The 18,088-nt window shown below is 39.8% G+C and overlaps 1 protein-coding gene across 1 annotated transcript in view; it reads right to left on the bottom strand.

The window, feature by feature from the left end:
• Positions 1-18,088, bottom strand: part of LRP1B (LDL receptor related protein 1B) — a 579,931-nt gene that overhangs the window by 551,512 nt on the left and 10,331 nt on the right. Inside the window, exon 3 of the mRNA XM_086750558.1 lies at positions 12,190-12,289. Within this exon, the coding sequence (XP_086606684.1) occupies positions 12,190-12,289 (100 nt within the window). The remainder of the gene's footprint in view (positions 1-12,189; positions 12,290-18,088) is intronic.

Raw genomic sequence — 18,088 nt, 5'->3', positions numbered from 1 at the left:
TGAGCGCGCAGCTAGAGCTCTGCGTGTTGGCTGCGTTGTGGCCGCAGAAGTGAAGAAACCTTCTGCAATGCAGTGAACGCTACGTCAACAGTTTCCAAATCTGAGCTAGGAAACGGGTATTTATATTGCCAGCTACAGTAGAAGCAAGAAACCAGGCAGCCCTTAATAGAAATTAGGTCCTGTATTACTTTTACAAAGTAATAGAGGAAACAGAAAATTTGCGTCTGTCCAAGTCGCTGGTTTCTGTGGAGAAAAGGAGTTGGCCTTTCTGTAATCCAACATTGTTTACAATACAGCAATATGCTAAGACAGAAACTTCATGAATGTTTTATGAAGTTGTAGGTGGTAGAAAACTGCTTCTCGCTCAAAAGAGCAAAATCAGAGTTAGAATCCTTTTCCTGTTAAGAATTCCTTCATGAACCCAAGGACCCTCTTAATTAAAAGTTTCACTAGAAGCGGTATGCTTTCCACACACACACAAGATGTTTCACTTTTTGACAAACAGGCTTTTTTTTCTGATTAAGTCTACTTAATTGAAAAAATTTCCAACCAGCAACTTCTGAGACACTCCAACAAGAACGCGCTCGAGGCACAGCAGCACAAGAGGCGCAGGGGGGATTTAATAACAACGGCAAGTGTCTGTCCTGCTGTCTCATGTGCAATTCATTAGATCGTCTCCCAGAAGATAACAAGTCATCAAACGCAGGACAATATTTCACTCTTGAATCACAACATAGCTTTCTAAGGCTTTCAGCTCTTGACAATCCGTAGCTGAGGATGTAAATGGAGTTTTTTTTCCAAGGCGCTGAAGAAGCCCTGAGCACTTTTGCTCTCATCAGGTTGATCTCCAAACTATGAAAGTCAAATAAAGTAACTGAAATGGAGATACTCACGGAAACCCTTGACTGAAGCTGCACAGTGCTCCCCATCAGCTTCCAGCCCTCATCCAGCTGCCTGCAGAGAGGCACGGGTGAAACCCTGGCCGTAAAGAGGAATCCCACTGAAACGGCGATGTATGATTCCACACAAAAATTGAGTGCTTGGATAAATCTGTAGTATTTACTTGGCCAAAACTCCTACTGGGGTGATTCTTTTCTCAGTGTAAGATCCACAGCTCCACCCTAGTGCCAAGCCTTTTTTGTAAGGACCAGTTATACATTTACAAGCCACAGAAAGAGTAAACATTATAGAGATAATAAATAAATAAATAAAGCACAAGTGGCCAGAGAAGCAAATAGAAGCTATTCCTTCACAACCTACAGGAAACGCTTTGGCCATGGAAAGGCTTGCCAAAGTTGGGATGACAGCATCAGGCGGGTCTGCGGCTATGGCACGCTGTCCTGCCAGCCTGTATGAGCTGGGGACCCTCGGGCAGCTCTGAGCTGTGCTGGAGACATGGGCTGGCACATCAGGTTCTCCCAAACAGGAGGTGGGTCCATGTGTACTTGTGGTTCAAACTTTTACTTGAATTGCTTTTCTTTTTCTGTATTTTAATTTTTTTAAAACTCTTCATAAGCTTTAAGATAACAACTGAAACCAAAGCAAGCATTTAACTTTACTGTGTTTTAAAAAATTTCTTTATACACCAAACTAAGAAATGCTGATTTCTTTCAAATGCTACAGAAAGCCAAAACTTCAAAATCTTTCATGGAGCAAAACTTCTGTCCTCTGCATTCTTCTAATCAGAATATTAAAGTAATTAAAACTCATCCAATGGAGCTAATTATCATTTCAATAGAAGCAGAGCCAAGATTCAAAAAGGGAAGTTCTATTAAAAAAAAAAAACCCAAACATACAATAAACAAAAACTTGTACTCTCTAGAAAAAGCATAATGGCTATGTAGATGTATATTAGTTCTTGGATGCAAAAAGCAAAGCTTGATTACAGCAGCAGAGAAAGCTACCCTGATTACCCTAATTAAAAATTTGCCAAGTTATTTATAGTATAATACAAGAAATGACATTCATTATCCTATAAACTATTCAACAAACCATTAAGCAGTATAATAAAATCAATTGGCAAAAAGAGGTGCAATTATATTTATACTGATGTAAACTCCTTAGTGAACTAAACCCAAAGCATCACTCTGTCCCCGCATTCTTTATACAACCAGTGCAAAGGTGTTTGAGAGATTTGGAAACACAAAAGTATCTCTTAATTAACTGATTAAACAACCGTTAGCATGCTAACTTCCAATTCAGTAGTCAATCGCCAAATACACATCAGGTTTGAAGAGCATGCAGAGCACTGAGTTCAGAAGAAAAAGAAATTTAAAAAAGAAGTTACCGCTCAACAAAATATAAATAAAAGCTAAAAACTATTTTACCACCTTCTAAAATGTGTTGATTTATTCTTAATTAACTGATGAAGCAGCATTCTGAAGTCTTTCTATCACTACATACACAATTAACTCATAAGTAATCAAGGAAATTAGAAGAAAATTAGAAACAGGATTGTCATAAAGTGTTGATCATCTACACCTGCAATACACATCTGCTGGAATTTAACTTACATTAGGAAACAACTGGACCAGTGTACCTTTTTTACTTTTAAAAAAAAAATATTTTAAGCACAATGTCATCCACAATCTGAAATGTTTCAGTTAAAGAAAATAATTGCCCTGTAGGTCAACCTTTCTGACTCACGGTAACAGTAAGAACCAATTTAGATGAACTGGAACACATTTCACAAAGGTAGAAGTGAACACGCCATAATTTGCCAACGCCTTCTCGGTGCCAATCCTACTTAAGCCCATTTAGAGAGGCATTACACTACTACCCTGCCAGTTCTACCACCCTATCAATTTCTCAAGCTAGAAAATAGAAGTTCATCACCCTCATCTCCATCAGCATGTCCTACACCAGCTCCCATACCCAGACTGGGACAGACCTTCAGCTACATCCGCTGCGAGCCCCTCCCTGCCAGGGTTTGCTTTCACGCCAGCTACGCTGAAGAATCATCTCTCATTGATTCTTTGGCATGAAGTGCAATAAAATATGTATTATTTTAATTTCCAACTCAAAGGTTGGTTAAGCACCTGTAAAAACAAAACGAAGTTCTGTGGGTTTGCCAACACACATATATTTTGGAGAAGCAATTAATGTCTTTGAGGTGGTTTGTTAGTGCAAGGGGAACTCGGTGCTTTGATCTCATTAGTGAGAATGAATCACCACTGGAATTCACCAGGGTAAATGAAACCAGGAGACTAAGCTCACATCCATCTCTCCTATAGCAGAAAAACAGGAGACTATAACTAGGACTTCTCCACAATGATGTGCATTATTGCACAGATTCACCCCTTCATCACCTAAAATGACAAATAAAATACAAACATAGCTGTATTTTATTATTTCTAAGTAGCCTGTCTTTTCCTCCTTTGTTCCATGAGATCTTTGACAACTCCCATTTCAAAGAGCAAGTATAGGAAATGTTTGTATCACACCTTACACCTGCTTATCCTCTGAATAAGCACTCCAAACACATATTATTAAAAACCCAACCCTCTTTCACATATTTGCTAGAGACTTCGAGATGAGCATTATCTCAAGTGTAAGCTCAATTTATGAAATCCATTATCTACACAAAAAAAAAAAAAATCTAAATACCCTGTATTGAGGCTATAAGGCACCCACAAAGGCTGGTTCTCCCCACCTTCCACTGTGCCCTTCTGCGTGTGCCGCGTGCCGTACCAACAGCCGGCATTGGCCGGCGGCAGGGCTTAGATGCGGAGCTAAGTAGAAGGATGACTGCAAATCTGCAGCCGAAGCTCACAGAAACAGCTGTTTTCTCACTGGTAATGTAGAAATGAAGTTTCACATCACTTTCTCTCTCACGAGAAATATGAGTAATGAAAAAATCCAGTTCGTCCCCTTGCTTTCGGTCCCCAGCTGAGGAGAGGGACATCTGTTTGGGCTGAACACCCCCCACCAGCTGACAGCCTTAAAAATGCTCAGAGGAGCAAACACCAAATAGCAAATTTTGATGTTTTCTTTCTCTGTTATTAATATTTCTTCCCTTACAATAGGATTTTTTTTTTATTCCCAGTGTACACTGAAGAGTCAGCATGAAGAATTTGTACTCAGATGGGAAAAAACCTCCAAATCTAAGAGCAACAAGTCTACACATTTAGTTGTGATGTCCTTCAGGTTTATAAAGTAACAACCATGCATACACTTACTAGCAGATCAGTAATTAGAAGAGGGAACCATTCATTATAAGAAATGGAGGCACAAGATTTCAAAACCAGCTGTAGGGTTACAAGTGAAAACCAGCAGACAGCTTCAAACCTGCCTGAAACCCCCAGTTGAAGGTGGCTGCTACTCAGCTCCAGCCAGCAGTTCCCCCCTTTCCTCACTGCCAAGACGACTCAGTTCCAGGGATTCAGTTATAATTCCATTTTCCTTCCACAGAAGTTATGGATTTTCCACTAGGAATTACTGAGAAAGTCCTTCTATTTATTTATATGCACACGTTTATATTACAGCTGAGGGCAGGTGACACAGGCTGGAGTAGTTTGGTCAGAAGGGACCTGCAACGATTGTCAAGCCCAACTGCAGAACAACATCACCGTGAGCAGCTGCCTTAAATTTCCACGACGCACAGCCGGTGACGTACTCAGAGGAGCAGGATTTGGCCCTTTGGAGTGAATCAGTGAGGCTCTGTATTTCTTGCCATGCATTTTCCTGCACGTATTTCAGCTTCACATCATCTCATGCGCTGACAGCACTATTAATCTCAGCTGAAGAAATACAAGGCAATTGAAATATTAACTTCTTCCTTAAGCCTTCTGGAAATTTTGAGCAGTGCCATTTCGGAAAGGAGAGCAGTTCAACCTCACTCGCTTTTCCTCCCACCAGCTTCAAACGTAAATGTTTAATATCCACAGTGAATACAAGTGAATTTAACGGCTTTATCTGACTAAACTTTACAGGGCAGATACTATTGCCTTTTTAAAAGGCCTACTTATTTTTTTTTTTTTATAATACAGGAAAATGTAAGGAACCATGTGCAAGGAAACAAGTCCTCCATCTACAGAAGCTAAGGCACATCTCTTGTTTAAGCAAAACACTAGAGTGGTAGCAAACATTTTACTTCTAAGAAATGTCAATGGTGTTTTGTTTAGTATCACTGAGAAAAAAGATGAAGGTGAGGATGAAGAGGAGGCATGTGGGATGTGATAAATTCAGTGTGGAAACATATTCAAAGCTAAAAACCTCACTCTTCTCCAAATCCTGCTTTCACAATCCAGCAGACGCTCACTATTTCTGCCCCACACAAACTTCACGTCTTGTTTTCAAACAACTGATGACCTGTTTGCGATGGCAGCTCTTTGCCATGAGCCACAAAAGGATACTGCAATGTTTTCTCAAACAAGACTCAGGAAAGGACTTTTATGAACACTAAAATTCAGATGAAACCCCCACAGTGCTCCTAGCACACATTCCTCCCACCTGCCAAAGCTGAGCCTGCCTCCCCTTTTTTAATAACTTGGGTGCACAAGGACAAAGTCAGGCAAAAACATGTTTTCCTCTCTTTTATAATCCTACCAGAGGTTACTTCTCTTATCGCATGTATTCCATGTCTGCTGAATATTATTCCCTTTCTGCTTTTCTCTTTTGTAGGTTATTTCAATTTTTATTTAAGTAGAAGCTAAGGATGAACAGCTGTTTGGGTTTTGTTGGGTTTTTTTTTTCTTCTTCTTCTTCTCCAAAAGAAGCCAGCTCTTGTTAGACATCCTTATAAAGTGCCCACATTTTTCTGAAGGCTTGGTTTGGTAATGGGAACAGCCAGGGGCTGAAGTTCCTCAAAAATGTAGACTCTAAATTACCTGCTGCTGTCTCTAAGCTTTCTAAAGAGATAAAGAAAATGAAGACAGGGAAAATATTTGATCTTTCATGTTATCTCCTGGTAGAAATTCCTTCCTATCTTTTAAACACATTTAAGGCAAGTCCTGGAAGTAAAAGCACATACGTAGGTGAAAATAATTGTATGATACTGCAGAAGATCTGGCTTTGAAGAAAATTGGAATTCTTCAGTGTTTAAATAGTACAGGTGCTACATTTTGCTTGGTTTTAATGTTCTGCAAAACTTGTATGTGTGTAGTGAGATTTAGTCAAAGCCACGGAAGAAGGTTATTTACTTGCATGGAATTGTTGATACGTGGAAGATTTAAAGGCTGAATGAGTCAATGGCATTTTGCCACCAACTTCAAAAGGCTTGGGATCTTCCCTTTAGCAAAATTACACAGAAAAGAACTACAGAGTTGTTATTTTTGTAAAACTTTCATAAGATCAGCATAAAATAAGCAAAGAGCTTTGCTCAAGATGACAGTAACACTTGCCAACTTTCAGTGCAAGAACAGTAGTGTCCCGTTTCCAGCGGGTTTATTTGTAAAGGTACATTAGAACAGAGCAAATGGATCCATCCTTACCTTGTGTGCTTACTGAGCTCCTGACATCACCACTGTCTTAATTAATAGAATGGCACTTAATCATTACAGATGGGTGAAAAAGCCAACTGACTTTCTTATTTCATTTTAGTAAGGTTAAAAAAAAAAAAAAGCTTAAAAAAGGGATAATAGATGAAAAGTAAATGCCTTATGCTCTCCAAATTAAGAATAACAAGATTAACAGTACTGGAACATTTGAGAAATCAGTCACCAAGAAAAAAGAAAACAAACAAACAAAAAAACCTCAAACAAATAAAGAGATCTGGCCCCTTGGATTGTTACAAGCTTTATGAAACCACAGATGTGAGAAGGGTAAATTCACTCACATTCAGTCAAGTGCATCAGCTTCTGATTCATGCTGCCAGCACTGCTCACACTCAGAGAGAAACAAAACCATGCTGAACCAGTAACGTCATGCCCAGAGCCAGAAGATGCTGCATTATGCAGTCTCCATCACTGCTAGCAATATCAGAGGCACTCCAAAAAGAGTCCAGAGCAGTGGAGATGGCAATCCCCAGCTAAGGGAGCAGGTTTCTGTGCAGCACACAGGGACACCTGAACAACTCCAATGCTGGTGCTCCAAAGGATGCACACTGCAGAAATACCGACCTGGGATTAAAGTTAATGAAAAATGCTACCCATGCAGGCTTGGAGTCTTGCTCCTTCTGAAGCAGGTTCTTCTCATTTAATACATTGGTATGTCCCTGCATCCACACAATAGTTGCAGAATGGAGCCTTCTCCTCAAGGATGGTATCAACATCCGTTAGATAAATAACAAAAAAAGCTTTACTATTTTCCTTTCAAATCATGCTGAAGGGCCATTTCTGTAGTAGACAAATGGTTAGAGCGTGCATACCAAAGCAATTGACAGACATCTCAAACTACTCAACTAGGGAAGACTTTTCACCCAAAATTTCCATTTCCAGGGGAGAATCCAAATTAGGGCTGTTAGGTATGGACTCCACACTCATCTTCTGAAACCATGTCACCACTGAACCAGTAACACAAGCTGCCCCAAGATGAAAGACAGCATTTGCACCAAGGAGCCCATCAAACCACAGACTGTCTGTCAGGACTGGGCTCCAACCTCAGCTTCTATGAGGGCTCAGAGCATTTTTCATTGAACAATTATTGAACGACAATAAAAACAATGCCACAATTACCTTGAAAACTCTAATTTGTTTTCCAGCTACACTTCATCATCATCTTTCCAGAAGGATGCTCAAACGTCCCTCAGAAAAGTTAATGGAAAAGTTGAATAAGCCTGTAAAATCTCTCTCCAGAAACCAACAAGAACTGATTTCCAAAGAAAATATTTTGTTAAAGATAGAAGAGAACAACTCACTTGGACACGACATTTATGGACTTCTGGCAAAAAGATACTTGGTTAGTCCTTTCAGACATTAAATTTAATATAAAACACTAGCAGTAGCTAACTGTAATGAAGTAAAACTCAGCAAATACTATGACTTTCTAGACATAAGGAAGAAATTTTTATGCTGAAGGTGGTGGAACACTGGAACAGGTTGCTCAGAGAGGTGGTTGATGCTCCATCCCTGGAAGCATTTAAGGCCAGGTTTGATGAGGCTCTGAGCAACCTGATCTGGTTGGAGATGTCCCTGCTCCTTGCAGGGGGGTTGGACTGGATGGCCTTTAAAGGTCCCTTTCAACCCTAACCACTCTGTGATTCTATGAAATACAGCACATGTGTTATGTCCTTTTTTTTTCCTCCTTCATCTTTCACTCACTGCAGTTTTTATATAACAAAACTTAAGTTGAAAATACCAACAAGCCATCTAGGCTTACAAATCGCTTGTAGTAAGTCACCACTGAGTCTACGGTTCTATGAAGTTATTCTGCTCCTTACTAAAAGTCACTTTCCTTTACAATTAAGCCTTGGGAAACAAATTTTGTAAGCAAATTATGTCCTACTTATTACAGCAGCACACTGCTGACCCATCTCCTACAGCTTATCATAACGGCGAACCATGTGCAACATGTAACACTTCTGAACAACGTGCGGATTCTGTAGTAACATCAGGACTGCTGTAATCAGCAAATGGAAATGCAGTCCCTTGCACTACGTTCTATTCCCCAAGGACTAGACGATGAAAGATGCTGGTAGCTGCTGAAAGGAGAAAAGCTCAATGAATTACACAAGCTGCATTAAAGCAGCTTTCACATTAGCTCCACAACCAAGGGACAAAGGTTTTGAGGTGGGAAACGATTTTAAAACACAGAATTATCATAAATTCCAATATATAGGGAGGTACAGATTATTCCCCATTGCCAGGCTCTTGTTACATTAACTGCAGCTGAAGACTCGGTGTTCTGCATTCAAAATCTTGAGATTTAGACCAGATATAAGGAAGAATTTTTTTTTTTTTTTTTTACACTGAGGGTGGTGGAACAGTGGCCCAGGTTGCCCAGAGAGGTGGTGGAAGCCCCATCCCTGGAAACATTCAAGGCCAGGTTGGACGGGGCTCTGAGCAACCTGATCTGGCTGGAGATGTCCCTGCTCCTTGCAGGGCGATTGGACTGGACAGCCTTTAACAGTCCTTTCCAACCCATTCTATATTTCTCACTTGCTTATAGGCTTTTACCAGGCTCAAACATGAGCTACATGCAAGAAAGAAACAACTTCAAGAGAAGCAGAGACAAAAACTATTACGTTGGTACAACAATCTTGGCATCATTTTGTCCATTCAGTTTGGTTTTTTTAAAAACATATTTCACTTGGCCTTTTTGTAACTGTTTTTTAGAAAATAATTTTTTAAATGGTTTTAACAGTTTAGCTATGCGACAGTGGCTGGTAGGAAATCCAGTTAAAGAAGTTTTCTAACCTGCATCATCTTATCATCCTGTTTGTAAATGCCACTTGATACAGGCCAGATAATCAGGATTTTAATTAACAGCTAATTAGAGACACAGGCCTTCTCTTGGAGACTTCCAATGATCTCTAGACATCCCTAAGGTGGTTATCACATGCTTTACAACAACTATTTTGTACAAATTGTAGTGATCCTTTCTCACTTTTAAAGTTCCACCTTGGTTTTCTTGGGTACATAACTCACACTAATTACAACAGATAAGTAAGTTCAGAACTGGCCTAAAAATCAGGTTACTTCAAATTAAAGTATGTGCAGAAGTTTGGGGTTTTTCCCTAAAATTTAAATAAATTCAGTTTGATAAACTTCCATTTTTCAAATAAATAAAAATATGACTACATTTGAAGGATGTTTCTTTATCCACAGTGCACAAAATTGAAACATCTTTGAACTTTTCAGGTATTTTGGTGAGGGAATTCCCCCATTACATCTGTTTAAAAGTGTGTGTATGCGTGTATATATAAATACATATATATACATACACACACATAAAAAAAATATAAAGCAGTTGAACTTCTTAAAAAAAAGAGCTTGATACAAAACTCACCTTCTCCCTTGGGCAAACACATTTTTTCTTAGCCCTGCCCCACAAAGCCCAGTGCTGAATAGCGCAGGTAGAAGAAGAGAAGAGCAATTTAGATTGTTCTGGGACTCCAGGGAACACTACAACAGCCCGAGACGTAACCCTGGGATTTTAAGTTGCACAGTAGCACTGCGGCTGCCTGTCAGCCTCAAACACCACACAGCGCTTCTCAATTCTTATTAAGAAGGAATCCACTGTGTGACGCTGATTAGACTGATACGTTTTGCTGACACTGCCAGAAACATTTATTTTAATAGCATGGACTAAGTAGCTGAGGCAAATTTAAGTTTGACCTTGAAGAAAAAAATATTACACAACAGCTAGACTCAGTATGCAGGGATATGTACAGAAGTACGGGGAAATTAAAGCAGTTTCCCTATCAACCAAAATATTCAGCCACGGGAGTCAACATAATTCTCCCTTATCGCACCAAATTCAGGATGGTGCCCCATGTATGTTCCAGATTGACTCAACAATGCTCTTTCAGCATCATCTTTGTCTTCTACCTTTCCCTCTTCTCCAAAATAAAAGGAAATGCAAGCAAGATCTTCGCTGGAAATTTGTATAGTTATCATCTGGGTGTATGGATACAGCATACGGTGCCTGAAGCTAAGAAATACTCCACCTTTGCTTTTCAACCAGGCTGCATCAAGCCTCAGAAACCGGAGAACTGGTACAACCCAGACAGACAAATCACTTCCAAGTAGAGAGTCAACCCCATTTTTCTACCCATTTATATCCAAGTACCTAAATGATTCTCCTCTGCTTTACCAGGCATACAGTCTGGCTTGGCAAAAGCGCTCTGACACAGCAGAGTAACATACACAGATATTTTTCAATCTATGTTATTTATGTTTGATACAGTTTGTTCCAAACGACAGAAAGACAGTATTTTTTTTTTTCATAAGGAGCCTTATCAATACACAGGGAAACTTCAGAGCCAGCTCCATGTCATACAAAATCCACCGTGCTTTAACAGCCGACTTCAAGGAAACTATCAAGAAGCATTTCTGAGGTTGCAAACCTAATCAGCTCTGTAAGGCTTTGTAAGCCACTGAGATAAGCCAGGGTCAACACCAGCTCTAGTCCAAGTTTCCCTGGTGACACGTGAACAGGTCTTCCATAAAAATAAGCCATCCCCTTGTATCCCCAGCCCATCTCACCCCACACATCCACTTTCTCTCCTCCTCGACCCTGAGCGAGCAAATAGCAAATTTCTCCTATCAACAGACCTGAACAAGAAGTTACTTCTCTTGAACAGGGAAAATAATCTTTTCTCTTCCCCCGGTTCAACCCAAGACCTGTTTTCAGGAATAATAATGTGGGTAGAATCAGAACATTAAATTCTCACCAGAACAGCTCTCACACCAGAGATCACCGCAGCCCCCTTGGTTTTTGGTCCTAGGGCATGAACACTGGAGTCCTACCCCAGGGACAATAGCCCTTGCTTTACCTTTCACGTAGTCACAAAATTTGCTATTTTTTCAGAGTAATCACTGCCCCAAGGCTTCTGTGAAGAAGCATCCTTTCCCATGCCAGTTCCCAGACCCCTACCAGCCTCCCCCTCACTAAGCATAAAAATCCCCACTCTTTCGCCAGACCCCAAGCCACCCTTAGTTAAGATGGCTCTCTCCTTTCACCCCCAAACTGCCTACTTTACCTAAAAGGCATTAAACTTCTGCTACTCACCCTGTTCACTCTGAACAACTCTGTATTTCTGATAATTCATTCTTCTCACATTACTCCCAGAAGCTGTTTTCTCTTAGAGCACCATAAAAACTGCTGCTTTTCCCCTCCCACCCTTGCCTTTCCAGTCCTTACAGGGTCCAGGTGTTTTCCACCAAGTCCAATGAGGAGAGGGATTAATCACAGCTGACCTGAGCTCTCCTTCTCTTTAATCACACCTGACCTGAACTTTTACCATCTTTAAAAAATGTGAAATCCTGCAGGATGCTATGTAACTTTATCTGTGGTCTTTTAAAAACTGTATGATAGAGCATAAATACACATAAAATAAATAAAAAAAAGAAAAAAATTGAACTAGTTGCTGTATTGCAATGGTATGCGTTTCTAGATTATGAGACCGTTAGAGGAAATCACTACTTTTTGCAGTGTTTTGCTGAGAACATGCAGTGCCCTCTCACCCTGCTCCCTCACCCCGGCCAGGAGTAGCCCTCGGGGCCTTCCTGGAAGGAGAAAGGGCAAATAAACAACTTCGCTGGCACGATCCCAGTACCCGTATGTTCTGTAATGGTGTGAGCCCAGTACCCGCATGTTTTATAAAAGCAGGAGGAGGCTTGTATCCACTTTGAGCCTTCTCTTCAAGACGAGAGAGAAGCTTCTGCAGATCTGTAGATGCCTGGGTAACCTGCAGCCAGAAAATCAGCAGATGAAGGGTGGCTGTTGGATCTCAGTTCTAGACTGAGTACTTAAACACTTCATAAATCTCACATTAGTGTCTGGGTCTTGTGGGGAGGATCCAGTGATGGAGTTTATAAAGTTATAATCACTGCCATCAGATGAAGCTTGGAAGAAAATGATAGATATGTTCAGGCTCACCTGCCAGAGGAGCAATTAAAGAACAAAACAAACAGAACTGGAAATGTTATTAATAAACGGTTTTAAAATAAAATTGATTCTAAGTTCATGCAATGTTCCTGTCATATTACCTAATGCACTGCCTGTCTTGCGTTTTTCTTAGCCCAAGCAAAACATTTTTAAGTAACTCGTCAAAGTTACACATCATCAGGACGGGACATCCAGGTTCTGAAAATTTAAAAAGCAGCAGGTTGCTGGAATCCCTGGTTAAAGACTGATTTTCCAGTATTGTTTTTGACATCACTTTTTCTTCATGCGTATTGATACTCCCAACAAATTACTTTTACACCACCGTCTGTCGATCCATAGAGATTACAGATGGACATCTCAGATTAGCAGTTGGAGACATTGTTTTCTTCTTTTTGTATTTTTCTGTTTTTTTACACATGAACATGAACAGTGATTATGGTCATAGTTTGTTTTTTGGTTTTTGTTTTTCTTTTTTCCCCATGTACTTTGTATTTTTCCAGAAGAATAGCAAATATCATACACAAAGTAGAACGTAGTGAACAGGTTACACTGTGACATCATAATTTTGTATCATATTTGCATATTGATGGTGCTGATGGGAAGAACAAATTGAAAGCAGTTATTAGAACGTGCAAGCTGAATTTTCTTGCATAAGCCATTTTCATATCACGTCACCATAAAAAAAATTGTGATGAATGTTCCCCCTGAAGCTGACAAGTTACAAGGGCTTGTAACAAGGGAACAATAACTCCAAGATTCATAAAAACGGTAATTACTTTATCAACCTTCTAGTCACATTGCAGACACATACACTGAATCACTCCAAAATAACACTGACATAAAAATTAGACTTTATGTTGATATTACACTTCTCACCCGAGGTTTCCTTTTAAAAAAAGAAGTGGGTTTAATATATTACTAATTACTCTGAAATTAAAAAATCAGGTTTATCTCATATATCTTTAAAAATCGAGTTAAGGCTGGATGGAATAGGGAGAAAAGGGAGTAGACACAAGAAGTACTCAGGTTTAAGGATGACATTGCCAAGGAGTAAGTTACTATATATTTTCTCTAGGAATAGCAAAGGTTAAGAAGTTGACAGCTCCTTGAGACACCATCTTCTTGGACAGCCTCCCAGGACGGAGAGCGGAGACAAGAGTACACCATAAACCCAATTAGCTTAAAATGGAGTTTGATTAATTAATAAAAGATATTCTGTGGTCATGGCACGATCCGGGAAGACTTCCCCCGTTCCACATCTCCTCAGCTTCATCCATCACATCAGCTGTGAATGAGATCCACAAATGGGTACAAAGAAATCCTAAACCCACATTTTATTTCTCATATGAAACTGCCCAAAATATCTACAACTGTGCAGGTACTGAAATGACCAGAAATAGCTACATGCGTTAAAAAAATTGATATCCTTGTCTGCAGTGGTAGCCCTGCAACGCCTTTTCAGAGCACATCTGGAACCTACAGAGAAGATAGCTGAGAAAAGTAGTGCAATCTGCAATAAAGACGACAAAATGCTAATTGTGATCACGGAGTTTATTACTGAGCAAGGTGGGGATCCCTGCACTCAGTCCCCAAGCCCTCTTTAACTGTATAACATCCGCAAAGTGGCAGGGTCCTGCTGACACCTTTGCGTTCCCGTCCCAATTGATTCCTCGCCCAAGAGAGCAGCGCAGCCCCTCACTGCGGGCGGGAGTGCCGCCGCCTCCACTTCCAGCACTTAACTCTCCTCAGGCAGTCGATACGGATGGCAAGCGTTTCCCTGGGAATGTGGAGAGTAAAAGATGCTGGGGTGCTTTGCTACCACTGTGCTGAGCTGTACAGCACTCAGGTCCTTTCCAAAGATCTAATAGTCAGTCCTCTGCAGTGTTCAATGTCTTCACCAGCATCCCTGTGAGATAAATAATATTACCATCGAGGATGGGCAGCAGAAGTATTTAATTTGCCTGCTTGGAGCTAAGTGGATAAACAGCATTTGTTCTGGGTTTTTTTTAAATAATAGAACGCAGCCGGAGGGCTGAAAGGAGGTGCTGCTTACTTCTTACTCATTCCTTTTGCTCACTATGTGCTGCTGGAGCAACCTGGAGGGCTATGAACATCACTGGGCTAGAAATTAAAAAAAAAAAAAAAAATTTCTTCCCTCCAATTTATTTTTTCCCAATAATTTAACATGCATTTGTCTAATCTAGCAAACCAATGTTTACCTTTTTATAGATTATTAGGTTTACGCTTTAATAAAATATAGCTTTAGAGAATGGAAGATTCATGGTGGGTTTTTGATGTTGTCACTTAAAACATTGTCGGTCAATTCTCCATTAAGGAAACACCGAGCCTTGAGGTAGAGATTTTGTCTGGGGAGGAGAGAATGGGATTAAACGTTATTTCAGTGCATAATGTCCATTGAAATTCATGGGATTAGATATGTATGGGATTAAAATGTATAAAATTAGAAATGTAAAGACGATTACAATTTTTAAAGGTTACTTACAAGACCAAGGCAGAAAACCATTCTCAAAATAATGCTGCAATTTTTCTGTCTTGAGTATAAAGTCACCTTGCCTGTTCTCTCTGTGTGAGCTTGAACTACTTGTTTTTAAGCTATTCGTCACATTATTTTAATTTCTAATCAGTCCTTATGCCAGGGCAAAAATATAGCTGGACATTTTAGCATTCTAAGAAGAGTCTCTTACAGATCTTCCCTGTGAGTTTCCAGGCTCAATCTCGTCTGAAGAGAGGCAACAGCTCAGCCTTTGTTCCAGTTTGGTCCTTGACCTCCCTGTTTACAGTGCTAATGGGGACAGCAGTTACTCAGAATCAAGATGGCATTTTTGAGATGTGAATAATCACACAAGAAACTAGACGGAAACAGTCAGTGTATTCACATCGCCGGCCCAACTCAGCTGTGAGCTAGTTACGATGTTCCGCCACTGCTACTGATCTGTGTAGGAACAAAGACAGTGACCTATAGGAAATATAATCTGTATCCCATTACCAACTCCCTGAGACATTTTTTCCTTCTAAAGCCCACATTTTTCAATGACATCCTTCTCAAAAGACCCTCTTTCATGTCTCTTTTATCATTCTGACCTTGTTCTAGTGGGAATTTCAAGTCTGTCCTTTGAGACATGCGAATGATGCAAAATTTTGCTCTTCTCTTGCTGCACAAAGATCCAAAGAGTAGAGCTCCAGCTCGCGATGAGGCCTATGTGACCACCGTGTGCTCCTGGTCACGGTGCACAGGCTGCTCGCTCACCTTGCAGGGTCACGGCTGGTCTCTGATCAAGAAAATGCAATATAGAAAGATTTGACCTATTAAAGGTATTAGCTACAAACTGTATTTACAGAACTTGTTTTTGCAGAATTGTAAATTATCCTGTTTGACAATATAGTCTTCACAAGTGGAAAAACGTGACATTCACAAACAACTGTCTCAGTGTTTTTCTTGGCAACTGGTCACAGATAATGATCGTGGAGGTTTTAATGCACCTCTTCAAGAATTCCCTGCAATGCTACTTGAGCGAGCATAAAACACTCTTCAACACAGTTGAACCACTGTGGCCTGGACTTCCTTAATTATGTTGGAATTAGATCAAGATTTCCCCAAAGCACAGCTGTGACTCAAAGGCACTCAGGTTTGCCCAGCTAATGGGGTCAAAACCTCTGCAAACACCAGGTTCACAGGTACCGTGACTCAAGAGCTGTGGCCTTAAGCACAACGCACTCAGCAGAGTTGTAATTATAACACTTAAAACTATTCAGAAGACCAAAACCATGCATTAAGCTAAAATGGAAAGTATAAAATGCTGTATGGAGAGTAGATTGTTTGCTAGAGCTCATGGTTTTAAGCTTCCCAATTCATAAAATTCAGCACTTATCACTGTACTTTGAACTAACTTTTACAAAAAGACTGATACTTTTTGTATCTTGGTGCCAGTAAAATACAGGCAAAGAGAGAAGAGTATCTGAGTAGATGACTAAGGATATGTTAATCTGAATTTCTGATGCCACACCCCTCACTATTTTTTATTATGGCTTTGAAAAGCAAGATCCTTGATTAGTGGAGGACTTTCACAACCAGTGTTAGGGTCCTATTCAATGACTGGAGCATAAGAATAATTCCAGGATGAGGAGTCACAAGACTTGTAAAGAAGAAGAGATTATTGGTTTTGGAGCTTCGGTTTTGGAGCTTTGATCAATAAGTACTAAAATATCCCAGAAAACTCAGAAACCACTACCCTATAGGTTGATGGAACCATGGCCTCTTCTAACTTGATTCACAGTCTTAATAAGTTCAGTCATCTGTTCTTCTGAGTCTCACGTGGATGTAGATAAATGTCTTATTTTGATTTATCAGCCAAGAAATGCCAGAAGGGTAACATGTACAGCACATGCAGTAATCGTTTCCTTATAACAATGCTAAGGTTACACAAATAAGAACTATCATTTACAGGTTTCTGAATTTCACAGATGAAGAGAGGAAAGCCATTCTGCCCACTACAGTTTTTAACAGGCTTGTGAGATGTATATAAAAATCTTAAACAGTTTCCACAAGAAAAGAAAGAGCTTCTGCTTCATCCTCAATTTCCCTTCAATTTCAATATATTTAATTTTCAGGTTAAGTTTATACAACAAAAAGTGACATCACTGAAATGCTATTAGCCACCTGACTTTCTAAGCAGAGCCGTAGCCATGAAAGATTATTGGAAATCATGAGGTTAAAGCACTGCAGTACATGTAGAAAATGTAGGAAGTAAGGTCAAACTTGCAAGAAAATTCACACGATAAGAAAGAATTGCTTTGATGATTTTTAGAACATCATAGTCCCACTATATTGGGTCATACAAGCCTGAATCTTTTTTAAAGTTATAATAAATTGAAAAATCCAATTTCTTGGATGAAATATTTTTATTTTTGAGTCAAACTCAAGCTTGATTGAAATGTACTGACAGGATTTGCAAACTAAGCCAAGTCTGTAAAGCAATCAGAAAATTCTGATGTAGGTGGCTGGAATAGTCTCATATGTGATCTCCCAGTTTCCAACATAAAGTTTCCCAGCGAAGTACGAGGGAGGGGAGCTCAGGTGATCAGCATAACTGGTATATTAGTTCTGGTGGAACTAATGTATTTAGTTGCGAAAACTAAATAGGACAGATTTAAAAGTGTATTTGAAAACTATTTAAAAACCCCTAAAAGCTCTGTTTCTGATGAGAGGAGGTTGAAATAACATTTCAAACTTTCAAGTAACTTTTAGGAATTCATCTATTCTTCCTATCAATCAGTAATTTGTTAGCTGCTATGCAAACTCTCATTTCAGCAGATAATAGTGATTACACCAGTCATTTGGGTCTGGTGAAATAAAATTCTCGCATCTATTTCACTGAGCCAGATCCAGGAGCGACACATGACCCGGACACCTCGCTTTCTCTAGTCCACCAAGATAATACAAACAAATTATTTGTTGCAGAATACACTTTTGGGAAGCCTGTCAGTACACTGCATCGTGCAGACACCAGCGTATAAAATTTCATACCACTATTTGTTTTAAATCCAGCAGTTCCCTGGAAACTAAATGGGCGATCTAACA

The sequence above is a fragment of the Chlamydotis macqueenii genome, chromosome 6, assembly GCF_036417535.1.
Source record: "Chlamydotis macqueenii isolate bChlMac1 chromosome 6, bChlMac1.mat, whole genome shotgun sequence".
NCBI lineage: Eukaryota > Metazoa > Chordata > Aves > Otidiformes > Otididae > Chlamydotis > Chlamydotis macqueenii.
This window is presented reverse-complemented; position numbering and strand designations above follow the sequence as displayed.